Here is a 14835-nt window from a genome sequence, read left to right on the forward strand (position 1 = left end):
GAAGAAGAAGAAGAAGGGGGCCTCTCTCCCCCTTGCTTCCGGTGGCGCCGGAGCGCTGCCGGTGGCCATCATCATCACCGCGATCTTCACCAACACCGTCGTCATCTTCACCAACATCTCCATCACCTTCCCCCCTCTATCTATAGTGGTCCACTCTCCCGCAACCCGCTGTACCCTCTACTTGAACATGGTGCTTTATGCTTCATATTATTATCCAATGATGTGTTGCCATCCTATGATGTCTGAGTAGATTTCTATTGTCCTATCGGTGATTGATGAATTGCTATGATTGGTTTGAGTTGCATGTTTTATTATTGGTGTTGTCCTATTGTGCGCTCCGTGTCGCACAAGCGTGAGGGATTCCCGCTGTAGGGTTTGCAATATGTTTATGATTTGCTTATGGTGGGTGGCGTGAGTGACAGAAGCATAGACCCAAGTAAGTAGGTTGTTTGCGTATGGGATAAAGGGGATTTGATACTTTAATGCTATGGTTGGGTTTTACCTTAATGAATCTTTAATAGTTGCGGATGCTTGCTAGAGTTCCAATCATAAGTGCATATGATCCAAGTAGAGAAAGTATGTTAGCTTATGCCTCTCCCTCAAATAGAATTGCAATAGTGATTACCGGTCTAGTAACATAGTCAGTTGCCTAGGGACAATTCCACAACTCCTACCACCACTTCTCCACACTCGCCATATTTACTTTAGTTGTGTTTTTATCTTAGCAGCCCCTAGTTTATGTTTACGCTCTCTTTACTTTCTTGCAAACCTATCCCAAAACACCTACAAAGTACTTCTAGTTTCATTCTTGTTCTAGGTAAAGCGAACGTCAAGCGTGCGTAGAGTTGTATCGGTGGTCGATAGAACTTTAGGGAATATTTGTTCTACCTTTAGCTCCTCGTTGGGTTCGACACTCTTACTTATCGAAAACTGTTGCGATCCCCTATACTTGTGGGTTATCAGTCATCACCTTCTCAAATAAGCGCCAGAACCTGAGAGCACTGTTGTGATGCTGATGCATTGTGTGTAGCGAATGTTGGGTGCATCATGACTGGATCTTTTCTACCATGAATTACAATGTTTAGTCGCTGCTTGAACTTTGGGGGTGCTCTGCATTTATGTTTTGCGGTCTCAGAATGGGCTAGCGAGATACCACTATTGTTATATTATATCATGCTTGTTTTGACAACACGTTGCTATTTGAGATATCTTATTATTTCTCTCAAGTTGTTTATGTCATTGATACGAGTTAATATAATTTTTAAGAGTTATTGTCGACATGATTGGTTATAATGCTTGCTGAAAACCCGGGTGCTGTTTAACATTTTTTATGAAACAAGAGCAAAAGAGTTCATAAAAGTTTTTCTTTTCCACTTTCAGTTTATCAACTGAATTGCTTGAGGACAAGCAAAGGTTTAAGCTTGGGGGAGTTGATACGTCTCCAACGTATCTACTTTTCCTAATGCTTTTCCTCTTGTTTTGGACTCTAATTTGCATGATTTGAATGAAATTAACCCCGGACTGACGATGTTTTCAGCAGAACTAACATAGTGTTGTTTTTGTGTGCAGAAATAAAAGTTCTCAGAATGGAACGGAACTTTGCGAGGATTTTTTGTATCAATAAAGAGAATTTCTTGATTCAAGAGGTTCCAGAGGGGGGCACCTGGGTGGGCACAACCCACCAGGGCGTGCCTGCCCCCCTGGGGCGCCCAGGTGGGTGCTGCCCACCTGGTGGCCTCGCTGACCCTCAAACCGACGCTATAAAATCCCAGAAAAAATCAGGGAGAAAGAATTATTGCGTTTCACGAGACGGAGCCGCCGCCTTCTCTTGTTCTTCGCCGGGAGGCCAGATCTGGAGTCTATTTGGGTCTCCGGAGAGGGGGAGCTTCGATCTTCGTCATCACCGACACATCTCCATCGCCAATTCCATGATGCTCCCCACCAGGAGTGAGTAATTCCTTCGTAGGCTCACTGGTCGGAGAGGAGTTGGATGAGATTCATCATGTAATCGAGTTAGTTTTGTTAGGGCCTGATCCCTAGTATCCACTATGTTCTGAGATTGATATTTCTATGACTTTGCCATGCTTAATGCTTGTCACTTTGGGCCCGGGTGCCATGATTTCACATTTGAACTGTTTATGTTATCACCATTATTTCCATGTTCTAGATCTGATCTTGCAAGTTACAGTCACCTACTACGTGTTATGATCCGGCAACCCCGGAGTGACAATAGTCGGGACCACTCCCGGTGATGACCGTAGTTTGAGGAGTTCATGTATTCACCGTGTGTTAATGCTTTGTTCTGGTTCTCTATTAAAAGGAGACCCTAATATCCCTTAGTTTCCAATAGGACCCCGCTGCCACGGGAGGGTAGGACAAAAGATGTCATGCAAGTTCTTTCCATAAGCACGTATGACTATTTACGAAATACATGCCTACATTATATTTATAAACTGGAGGTAGTGCTATATCGCCCTAGGTTATAACTGTCTCATGATGAATATCATCCAACGAATCACCGATCCAATGCCTACGAATTTATCTTATATTGTTCTTGCTAAGTTATTACTGTTGCTACTGCTATTGTTACTACTACAATATTCATTGATATCAGAGTTACCATTACTATTGCTGCTACTACTATCATCAAAACTATCATATTACTGTGCTACTAATCAGTTTGCTACAAATAATTAATCTCCAGGTGTGGTTGAATTGACAACTCAGCTGCTAATACCTTCAAATATTCTTTGCCCCCCCATGTGTCGAATCTATAAATTTGGGTTGAATACTCTACCCTCGAAAACTGTTGCGATCCCCTATACTTGTGGGTTATCAGTCAAGGAGACCAAACTCATGTTGGTAATGACATTGCACATCACGTGTATCAAGGTCAAAAGCAGGATCTTTGCGTACTGCACAAAAGTGTAATTCATTCATTACAAATTTGCATTACTTTAGAATGTCACATGAATCATGAATGTGTTACCAAAAAGGAAATATTTAAATCCAGCACGACCAGGTAAATAAAAAAGATCATTGTTTATCGTTGTTAACTATTAGAGGGAAGGGCACTGCTTTGAGAACTTGTGCAGCATCACCATCAGTCAGATGCAAATGAAGATAGGATTGACGATTTTGTATTTGTAAAGGAGGAAAAGCGAAATATTCATTAGGACTGACCAGCTTGTTTTAGATAATAAAGTGGAGGTTGCGCCGAGCTGCAGCGTCTGTAGAATGCCATGGCCAACCGTCGTCCTTCTCACTGATGTGTTGTTCTTGCCGTTGTCCAGGAGCTAGAGACAGGGGAGCAGTAGGAATTACGTACCCTCATTATTAGGGTTAAATGTATGCCATGATTATTGGAAAAATGGCATATTTGACTAATCTTTCCATCTTCCTGGGCAGCCAACACTTTGTACATTGGAAATAGTATCAATTTACGCTCCTCATGAAGTATGATGAAAATACATAATTGAGAAATAGATTTGTTCAATCCCATGGACAATCGGACCAACAGGTTAGAACATGGAAACTGAGATCAACACTTCGAGAGGACCAAACAAGAGATCTTGATTGGATCGTACCGGATTGAGAACACAAAGAAGGACAATCGGAACAACATACAGAGCTGCTGCTCCCTCCAATATACAAAGCACACAACTCCGTCACCGATTTTACAGTGCCGTGAACATCGACCAATGTACCTTGGTGATGCCATTGGTGGTGGTACGGTGTGGTGCACCAGCAACCAACCTGCACTCCATCCCGTGTGTATTTTGATAAACTGATATTCAGTTACAGTCAAGCTACATGAGATGATCTGATTGAAATTATACACAAAAGTTGAAAGCTAGTAAGCTACAGCCTTAATCTTTTAAGTGACGAACTAATAAATACACCTCAAACCATAGCAATCCTAACTCCTGTCTCTGACAATAAGATCAAGAATTTTAAAAAGGGACCATTTTTCGATCACTCATGTGAGGCCATATCCCATTGTAGAAGCTAAAGCAAGTTTGAAAAAGGTAACCATGGACAAATATAGGTAAGAAACAAAATTCATGCCAAGGTTTAAAAAATAAGCATCGACAGGAGGATGGGACCTTTTTTATTTTGTTCCTAGGGGGCTTCCAGTTTTGTGTCGCCGCTGTAACCATGAATCATGTTAGCACGAAACATTCCGTCACGCTGACGTAAATTAACAAGAGCATAACTGAAGCAAAGAAGATCAAAAGTTGAAAAAATAGATCAAACATTATAGACAAAAAAGTACAGATGAATGAATAAAATAACTCTTTCTCCAAAATCTAACATAGCAGAGCAGAGTATGCATGTCTAGCTACTAAATATTACTACACATGTGATGTAGTTTGTTTAAGATCCAATAAGCTAATAACCATGTTTAAGACAATTTCTTACAAACCCAACAAGGATTTAGATTGTAATACTAAGAGAGAACACCCAAAAGCTACATAATTTTCCTGATTGACATACTGTATAGAGTTCTTTGAAGATCTTTCATAAATGATTATGTTTAGTACAACACCAACATAAGGCAAACTGACATTGTTCTATCCTTACCAATTGCGGTGCATTAGTAAGAAAATTCGAACTTCTTTTGGCATGCCCAACGAAGTTGCTTTGCTCAAAGAACGAATTATTTGGACTGAATTCTTTTGTCACCCACAAGGAAGTTGCTCTGCTCACAAAAATAAACAAGAAGAAATGAAACACTGTGATAATTAACCAAACGAAGTAGAAATAAAGTTAGAAAGTGGAAACGATTTTACCCGAATAGGGAATCCAAATATTCAGATACATCAGCCTGGCAAGACATAGGAAACAACATCATCCTGCATTTTTACTGACATTAACAAGTAGTAATTCATGGTATGCTAATAATGTTGTGTGACGCCCCTGATTCACTCGTACACTAATCATACATGCAAACGTGTACGATCAAGATCAGGGACTCACGGGAAGATATCACAACACAACTCTAAACACAACAGAAAGACATACAAGCTTCATATTATAAGCCAGGGGCCTCGAGGGCTCGAATACAAAAGATCGTTACACAAGCGAGTCAGCGGAAGCAATAATATCTTAGTACAGACATAAGTTAAACAAGTTTTGCCTTAAGAGGGCTAGCACAAACATCAATGATCGAAGAAGCAAGGCCTCCTGCCTGGGACCTCCTAACTACTCCTGGTCGTCGACGGCTCCACGTAGTAGAAGGCACCCTCTGGGTAGTAGTAGTAGTCGGCGGGGGTGGCATCATCTGGCTCCTGGGATCCACCATCCGGTTGCAACAACCAGAAATAAGGAAGAAGGGGGAAAAGGGGGGAGCAAAGCAACCGTGAGTACTCATCCAAAGTACTCGCAAGCATCAGATCTATATTAAGTATGCATTGGTATCAAATGAAAGGTTTGTATCTGTGGACCGAACTGCAAAATGCCAGAATAGAGGGGGAAGGCCTAGCCTATCAAAGACTAGCATCTTCAAGCAGCTCCAAGCATCTTGCAGCATGTAGAAGAGTAAAGAATAGCAGTTTAATTAACAAGCATGTTGTAACATTAATGCCCAGAGATCCTTCCTCGACTCCCTGCGAGAAAGCAATCCCGGAGCCACATATCCATCACATATCAAGTATCCATTTCTAGTTGTATAAGATTAGGATACAAGTCTGAACATCCATTACCGTGGACACGATATTCGAATATATGTCTTCCCTGCAGGGGTGCACCACGTTACCCAACACGCTCGATCACTCTGGCCGGACACACCTTTCTGGGGTCAATGCCCGGCCTCGGAAGATCAACACGTCGCATCCCTACCTAGGCTCAACAGAGAGGTCCCCGTCGGTCTACATCCTAAGCACTCCGGGGTCTTGGGCCCATCACCTGCAGCACTCCGGGCCGTTGTGTGCAGGGTGGATACCAGCACCGCCTTGGATGGCCAGCACGACCCGACCGTGCCACAATGCTGAACTGGACGTCTGACAAAGCTTCGGCTGATACTGCGACGTCGAGGCCCATAACTATTCTCGCGTGGTGGTTAGTGCGTAAAGGCCGGAGGCCAACTCAGAGCAAATACCCAAACCTGTTAGTGCATTATTAAAAGGAGTGACGACTGTCGGGACAAGTCCGGAGCTATCACCCCCTCCCGGGTGATGCCGCTAAACAGCCAGCCGCCACTGTCACATCGCACGGGTGCTCTCCGGGCCTGCCCGGCTTTCACAATTGTCTCAGGTGAAGTCAAGGTAACTGTGTGTCCAGACATCAAGGGGAAAACCCGATGAATCACCCCCGGTGGATTCCACTCAATGTAATCATCAAGGTGAACATAAGAGGGACCACCCTCGAGGTTCACACTTGAGGTGTTGAACGACAGAGCCGTATCGGGAATGGTGAAAGAGGAAATCACCCTCGATGACCACGACCAAATAGCTACACTACATAATTAACATCAGGAGTGTGTTATGAGGGATCACCCTCGGCACTCGATAGTAGCTCTGCAGAGTCGAGCAACAAAAGGGGCGTGATGTGATGTTAGGTTCAGGCTCTGGTCATCGACCACATTGATCGAGGCATCGATGATGAAGTAGGGGCAACAAGGACAAGGTGGGGGTCACTGATGGATCACTAACCAACCTATACCAAGCAGTATAGGATAAGCAGGTAGGTAACAATAGCAGGTACAAAAGCAGGCTATGCATCAGAATAGGAGCAAACAATAACAGTAGCAAAATCTAATGCAAGCATGAGAGTATAGAATGAGCGATATCAGGATGATCAAAAAGGGGGGGGGGGCTTGCCTGGAAGCTCCGCTGAAACGGAAGAAGGGTTGTCGTCGACGTAGTCGATCACAGGGGCATCAATAGCGGTCTCGGGGTCTACCAAAGAGAAGAGGGGGAAGAAACAGTAAATACACGCAAACATATGCACATCATGTTCATAAGCGGGGCTAGAGGTGTTCTAACACGGTGCTACACAATACTGGTGAAGTGGGATAATATCCGGGAAAGTTTTCCGGTCCTGGATGTCTCTCAGACAGAAGAACCCGAGGTGAAAGTTGCAGGTTCGCTATGCTAGAGACGTGTCGCAGACGAACGGACCACGTATCCAGATTCGTCTCGAAATTCTGAGCAACTTTCATATAGAAAACTTTTTCATCCGAGCTATGGTTTAATTTCTACGATTTTTCTAAGATTTAAACAATATTCTCAATTTATTATTTATTCGAATTAAAATATCAAAACTGCTAAGTGCACCCGGTGTAGTGCACCCAGAGTGCACCCATGGGCTGACCAGTGGGTCCACGGGGTCCCAGTTGACCAGTCAATGTTTGACTGGTCAACAGGGGGTGGGGTCCCCCTGCCATGTGCTGATTAGCCTAGCCTAACAGTTTAGTTAACTAAACTAGTGATTAGGCTAATTAATCCCGAGTTAATTAATCTAATTAACTAATTAATTAGTTAACTAATTAATTTATTTCTATTTATTTTTATTTTTAATCTTTTAAAGGCCAGGGCAACAGGGGCCCGCTGGCAGTGGCATTAGCCCAGCGGAGCGAGGCGGGTCAACGGGCAGGCGCGCCCGTGACCGAAGCCACCAGGGGCGCCGGCCATGGCAACGGCCGGAGGGGCCGCAGCCACGGCGAGGTCGGCCGGGCTGCGAGTGGCGCCGGCGAGGCGACCGAGCGGCGGACGGGGCCGGCAGCGAGCCGAAGCGGCAGGGGAGAGCGAGGCGAGCGCCGTGCGGGGCCGCGGTGGTGGCCGGGGCGGCCGGTGGAGAGGCGGGGCCGCAGGGGCCACCGCAGGCGCGGCGCCAGGCAAAACGGGTGCAGGAAGGGGCGTCCAGGGGCGCGGCGCGGTCGAGGGGAAGGCCACGCGGCCCCAGGCGGGCGCGCACACGGGCGAGGCGGGGGCGAGCAGCGTGTAGTGGCGGCCGAAGCTAATGGAGGCGGGGCGGAACGCCGGTCGCGGCAATGGCGCAGGATGGGCGCGGGCTCGCGCGCGCGTGCGCGGCATGCGCACGGGAAGCAGAAGCCGCGAGGGCGTGCTTGGGCGCAGGCGCGCGCGGTCAGGTCGCGACCCGGACGCGGCCAGGGGCGTAGGGAACGCGACGACCGCGAGCTCCTCAGGAGCTCGGGCGTGACGGCGGGAGCGGCAGGGCTGCATGGCGACTTCGCGGGAGCAGCTGCAGCGAAACAGCAGTGCAGGGAGCACGGTCCACAACGAGCACGAGCTCGGGCGGCGGTGACGCACGGCGTCTATTGCGAGGGGAAGGAAGGGGAATAGAGGAGGGGGGAAAGCGTGCGCGAGGAGTCGGGGAGGCGCCAGAGCTCGGGGTAGCCGTCGCGGAGGCGGTTGGGGTCGGGACGACGACAGCGAGCTTCGGCTTCGGGCGTCGGCCTCGCCGACGCGGGTGTCCAGATCGGGGAGATCGGCGAGAGGGGCGAATGGGGATCTAGGGTTCGGGGGCGCGAGGGAGAGGCGTCGGGGCCGCCTTATAGCCCCGGGAGAGACGGCAGATGGCCTCCACGGCGATGGCCGGTGCCGTGGAAGGCATCGGCGCTGCCCACGATCCCCCCCGTGAACAGGGAGGGGGGAGGCAGTGCGCTGGTGGGCTGGCTAGGGACCAGTTGGCCCAAGGCCCAGATGGAGGCACGGGGTTTGCCCCTCTTTTGTGTGTGTGTGGGTGTGTGTGTTTTTCTTTTTTTTTGTTCATTTTTCTTTACTGTTTTATTTACTATTAGCATATTTTAGTTTTATAAAATACGAGACCAACATCTAAATTAATGTTTTAGTTAGCCCTCATCCACAAAAAGTTCTACTCCCAAAAAAATAGTTTGGTAATTTTTAACTTAGGAAAGGCATTTAATTAATTATGATTATCACTGTTTTATTCACAAAAGAGCATTTAAATATTCTTACAAAAATGTTGGGTCATCACCATAATTGGTTATGGAATATTTTCCACACTTTGAACATTTTATTTTTGACATTTGAAAAACTTTCGTTGTTTGATTTTATTTTAAATTTGAAATTTGAATTGGTTTGAACCAACGTGGGACCTAGCAACAGTAAAAATGATGATGTGGCATCATTAGCCGAGAAATACTGTAGCTTAATTATCCGGGTGTTACAAGTTGTGAGGGACGGGTCATCGTAGTCATCCTACCCATCCATCAAGCCCTCAGTTGCATACCTCGACCTTTGTGAATTGGTGATCTGGAGTGTGGGTCAACAAGTAGGATGGCAAGCTTGGTGTCTAGGAGGATGGGTCACGGCGGAGGTTGAAGAAGTAGTGAACGGCGGCGGCGGCCGGAGGTTGAAGATGCGGTCCATGGTTGCGTATGTCGATGCATCGGTTCGCGACCTCAGACTTGAAACATTGCCGCTTCATTTCCAGCACCCACCTGTCGGGTGGCCGGTTTTATCCCTCACGGCCAATGAACTAAATGAGATCCGTGCTACCCTACACAAGGATACTCTCGCTCTCAATTTTAGCAAGGGATCCCAGAGCCTCAATCTTGATATCCGTCTCGATTCTGGTCTGATTCTCTCTGTTTGAATCCTGATCTGATTCTCTCTGTCTTGATCAGGACAGAGAAAAGAGAGGAGACTAACACCAGGGAGGAAGGCGATCGCATGGTGGCGAACGCAGGCGGAACCCGACGGCAGGAGCACAGTGGTGGATGCCTGGAGTCGGTAGTCTCATGGAGGAAGTAACTACTGTCCATATGTGACTCCAGGAAGAAGGGCGTTGCAGCTGGCCCTTGGAAAAGGGCGCCGACTTCCGGCGCCGCCGCTGCCCCCGAGGCCTGCGGCCGCCTCAGCCATCTTCTCTCTACAAGATCGCAGGGGGGGCATGGGTGGCGCAGGCGGCGACAGTATGGGGAAGGATCCGCGATGGCTCGCGACGGTGCATGCGAAATCACGTCTAGGCTTGCGTGAAATGTAGGTGTTAATGAGCCGGCCTAGGTACACTGTTGTGACGTGATGTGAAAGGTGGGCGAAAGATAGGAGTGGTGGGATGTGGTGGGTGAGATGAGACTACCAACTTAGACATTAGGAGTAGACATAAGCATTTTATGGTAAGATTAATTAATTTATATTTGATATTTAGAGATTGATCGTGATTGATTCTTTCACATAAAGACATTACTAAATAACTTGCGTCAATATGGGAAGTCTTGGTCCCTTTAGATATATTTTTTGTTGATGGATGCGTTAGGAAAGTTAGGATTTGAAATCGATTGCTACGAAACAGGATTTTATTATTTGGTAATATGCTATCGGTTTCTATCCATTTGTAACGTGTCTGGTTAGCAAAGTTTGGAAATATTTGGGAAGTTTTTATTGGGATGGCAAAAAAATCAACGTTGGGAGGTGGTGGTGAGAGATGAGACGAAAATAAACTGGTGAAAATAAACTGGTGAAAATAAACCAATGATAATAAATCAGACGAAATAAAACCGTGGAACGGAGACTACCAACTGCTCCATTAGGAGTAGAGATGGTTGTGTGAATCAAGAGATGTAGGGGTATTCCTCCTTTTGGAAAAAATTTAGTAGGTACTCCCCGTTGGGCCTCCCCATATAGATAGAAGCCGTGGAATCACATCACATGGATTGCTTCCCATTCAATTCCTTGGATGGACCGGGCTTCTTGGGTAGACTGCAGCGTGGATCTCCTTGCCTGCCCAAGTATAATTGAACAACGGAAGCATTGACTTTGCCCAGTCACCGATCGATCAATCGATCGGATCAACTCCTTGCATTTAATCGTTCCTTGCTAACTGCATCTTGCCACGAATCTTTTACTCAACAAAGTCTACTTCTGTTTATTTTTACAGAGGACGCATCTTCTCGAAAGTTTCTTTGAGTGCACGGTTCAAGGTCAACGATATGGTTTCCCCGTTGGACCTGCAGTTAGCCATCACACGCTGACACGCGTGGCCTTGAGATGGAGGTGACACGGAAGAAGGCATTTCCTTCTGAGCCATTGCAGGTCACTCTGTCTTTCGTAAACAAGTGCATCTTAATTTCTACTCCCTCTATCCCATAATATAAGAGCGTTTTTGACATTCGCTCGTACTTCAGTTTGCAGGAGGAGATGGAGGTGGCTATCGGAGCGGCGAACGGGCTCATCGGCAGCATGCTGAACCAGCATACGCTGCCAGATCGCAGCTCGGCCTCAACTGGGAGAGGATCAAGAAGGATCTCTTGCTCACACAGGGGCTGTTGCTCGAGGCGTAGAGGAGGGGTCAGTGGCAACCCGGGTCGCCAGGGGTTGCTGCAGAAGCTCTGTGCCAAGTCCGACGAGGTCGAGGATGCGCTGGATGAGCTCCACTACTTCATCATCCAGGACCAACTCCACGGAACCCACTGCACAGTGCCGGATTTGGGTGCTGACCTCCTTGTTCATGCTCGCCCTTGTTGCCATGCTCTTCGCCACACTGTCGGTAACTGTCTTGCATGCTTTTCTTGTTCACGCATGAAAGATGACGATGATGGTATTGCTGCTGCTGTAATTGCTGACATAACCTACACAATGCAGCTCTAAACCCTAGTAGTGGTGCTCCAGTTGCCAAGTTGCCATTTGACAGAGTTGCCATGTCCAAGAAAATTAAGTCAGCCATTGAGGAAATACAATCCGTGTGTGAAAACGTCTCCAAGTTGCTACAGATAATTCCGCACCATAGCACAACCACAACAGTCACCCCAAGACATCGCGTCACATGATCAACCATTGGACAAGATACATTGCATGGAAGGAGAGCCCTTTTGGATAAAACCATAGATGACATCCTCACTACTTGCATAGAGCATTTTGAAACCTTTTCTGTTCTTCCTATTGTTGGTCCAGGCGGTATTGTAAAGAGATCTTTCAACCCAACAACTTTTTAATGATAAAAGGATAGAAGAGCACTTTGCTGTTAGGGCTTGGGGTATGTGTATCAACTGATGTTGATGTGGTTAAGCTCAGCCAACAGATCCTTAGCTCCATACAAAAAAGAAATACTTCAAATCAAACAAGATCTGATTAGTCTGTATAAGATCTGACTTAGTACTCGTGTCCTGCAGTTTTTTTTGAACAAAGTAGCATCCTGTATATGTAGCACATAAGCACTCCTCCTCATGGGTTCAGCATTACACATGAAAGACGATGATGATGACCAGTAGCATAGCCAGCTCAATAATCCAGGGTGGTCCAATAGTAGAACTTTCATTTGTATTTAATTATTCCTATTGGATTTTACTTATTTTTTACTATAATATATAGGCTATAGGGAAATCTCAGGATGGTCCATGGACCACCCTGGCCACCCCCTAGCTACGCCACTGATGATGACAGGACAGCCTTGGAAGATCAGTGCATCAGTTCTTTGTACTGTAAATTTAATTACAAGGCTTGTATTTAATGATTAAAATTTAATTCCAGCAAGGAATTACCGCAGTATAATTTCCAAGTGCTGTAACTAATGCGGGGTGTAATTTTTTTTCAAGTTTCCACAACTAATTTCCACCACACACAAACACCAAACTTGCATTTGAGACTACTAATCAACATTCCAACCCTAATCCCACATGTAAATTCTCCACAAGTGGGCAATAGTTTCATAGTCGATTCACAGTACCCGTCTGAAAAGAAGCTTTACAGTAAGGGTCTGAGCTAATTAAAGTTTGGTTTCATCCATAACAAAAATTCCCGAAGAAATTTTATTAGTATTCAGAAAAAGAAACTTAAGGTGACGACAAACCACCCACACATGCATACAAGGAACAATAATCATAAGAACGGGGCCGGAGATCCCTAAACATCTTATTCTTCTTGAAAGAACAACCAAATTAACCACATATGACTCAAATAAAACCTAGGCCATATAGACACCAATTCCGTTCAGGCATTTCATATCAGTATGCCCGAAGAAGCCGACAATTGCTTGGCCATTTGGCACGACGGTGCTGAAAGTAGTACCACCTTGTATATTTGTGGTGTTTCCATAAGGTCCGTATGTTTTCTTGCTGGTGGTAAACATCAGTGTCTGTATAACATCGAGATTATTATGTTTGATCACAGTTCCGGACATTCCCGTCACTATCTCATCAGGGCCGAGCACGATCTGCACATGAATAAAAGAAATTATTGCAAGTCTTTAAACAACCACAAAGAGTACAAAACACAATAGGTCATGCTTGACAAATCAGGTATTTCAATTGAACCCAGAGAAAAGCATGAGAAATAATCACACCTCTGCGTGATTGGGACTCTTAGTGCCCCAAATATTTGTGTTACCAATGTTGCCATATTGGTCGACGTAAATATATTCAAACGAATTAATTATTTCTTGATAATGGATGGTGATACTTGCAATCTTGGAGGGTTTTTCCAAACCAACAGCGGAACCCTGCTTGCCACCCCATGGGCCCCTCTTGTTGAGAATGGGCAGCTGCATGTGTACAGATAATGAGGCAATAGGTTCAGGACGAATCAACATTCAAGTACGAAAAAACCACCAAAAATCTGAATACCCTTCCATTCTCACTTGCATGCGACAGAATCCATGTATGGTAAGCTCGACTATGTCTCCACCATCTGTTTTCTCATGCAGCCTTTTGGCTACAACACCACGTGCCATCGCGAGATCACCTGTCCCGCCGACAATAGACCACTCACCTTCATCCTCTACAGATGCTCCCATTACCTGAAGCGTGCTTTTCTTAAGCCTGTGTAAAAGCAAGCACACTTAAATATCATCGCTAATCTGACATCATGAGCAGCTAGTTGACCTGCCAACCCTTGCTAGATGCTCAACTATAAATCGGACGATTATATTGTAAACCCTAGATTACGTTTCCCGCACAAATTTGCTACTAGCAACTTACACAGCATGAAACAAAAAAAGCACCATGTACACATACCTTTCAATCTCGAAACGAAGGGTGAATGTATTGTGCCAACTACCAGCGTAGAGATGCAATCCTTGTGCGCGTGCCACTAGCTCCGCGTCGGAGCCAACCCCACCATAAATCGTCCAATCGTTAACTGCTGACTGGCCCAACCCAGTGGTAGCCTCTGCACCTATCAAAACTGATTGGTTTGGGCTTGGTCCAGAATAAATGTGGTGCCAGTACAAGCTACTGAACTTAAATTCGGTGTTTTGCACGGACCCATCGAATGCACTAGCATGGAAATTGGGGTGAGTGGCCATGGACAAGGATGGACAAAAATGCTAAGTGAAGTTGATCAATGGGCTTCTACCTACTCGATCTAGACTGAACTTGGGTGCTGTGGAGAACGGATGCTGGCGTGGATGGGTATTTATTGGCCAGCTCCAGTAGATCCATGTACGCACACCATCACGTGTACTCAGAATAACTTATACGTTCTTGTGTACCACGAGCATTTCCCGATGATATGGTTGCCACCAACCAAGCTCATGGCACATGCCTAATTAATGGTTCACATCACATGGCTAAATAATGTACTCCCTTCGATCCATATTAATTGTCTCTAACTTAGTAGAACTTTCATATAAAGCGTAGAGCAATACACTGTAGCTCCAATTCATCAATGATATGTAGGCATATATTCCGTATAGTCATACATGCTTGCGTAAGAATTGCATAACATCTTTTGTTATACCCTCCCATCGCAGCGGGGTTCTAATGAAAACTAAGGTTAATTAAGACGCTTATTTTAATAGAGAACTTGAACAAAGCATTAACACTTGGTGAATACATAAACTCCTCAAGTTAAAGTCATGCCCGTCGATATCCCAATTCAAGGTCACCTTGGGGGTCTAAGGTCACCTTGATGC

The 14835-nt window shown here is 45.7% G+C and overlaps 1 protein-coding gene across 1 annotated transcript; it reads right to left on the reverse strand.

Moving 5' to 3' along the window:
• Window positions 1–12788: 12788 nt before the first annotated feature.
• On the reverse strand, window positions 12789–14290 carry LOC123161614 (uncharacterized). Its single transcript, XM_044579431.1, has 4 exons — window positions 13937–14290; window positions 13561–13741; window positions 13267–13464; window positions 12789–13137 (listed from the first exon to the last, which is right to left on the reverse strand). Exons 1-4 carry the CDS (start codon window positions 14224–14226, stop codon window positions 12889–12891), a joined length of 918 nt encoding a protein of 305 aa, XP_044435366.1. The 5' UTR covers window positions 14227–14290; the 3' UTR covers window positions 12789–12888.
• Window positions 14291–14835: the final 545 nt, after the last annotated feature.

Source organism: Triticum aestivum, chromosome 7B, assembly GCF_018294505.1.
Source record: "Triticum aestivum cultivar Chinese Spring chromosome 7B, IWGSC CS RefSeq v2.1, whole genome shotgun sequence".
Taxonomy (NCBI): domain Eukaryota; kingdom Viridiplantae; phylum Streptophyta; class Magnoliopsida; order Poales; family Poaceae; genus Triticum; species Triticum aestivum.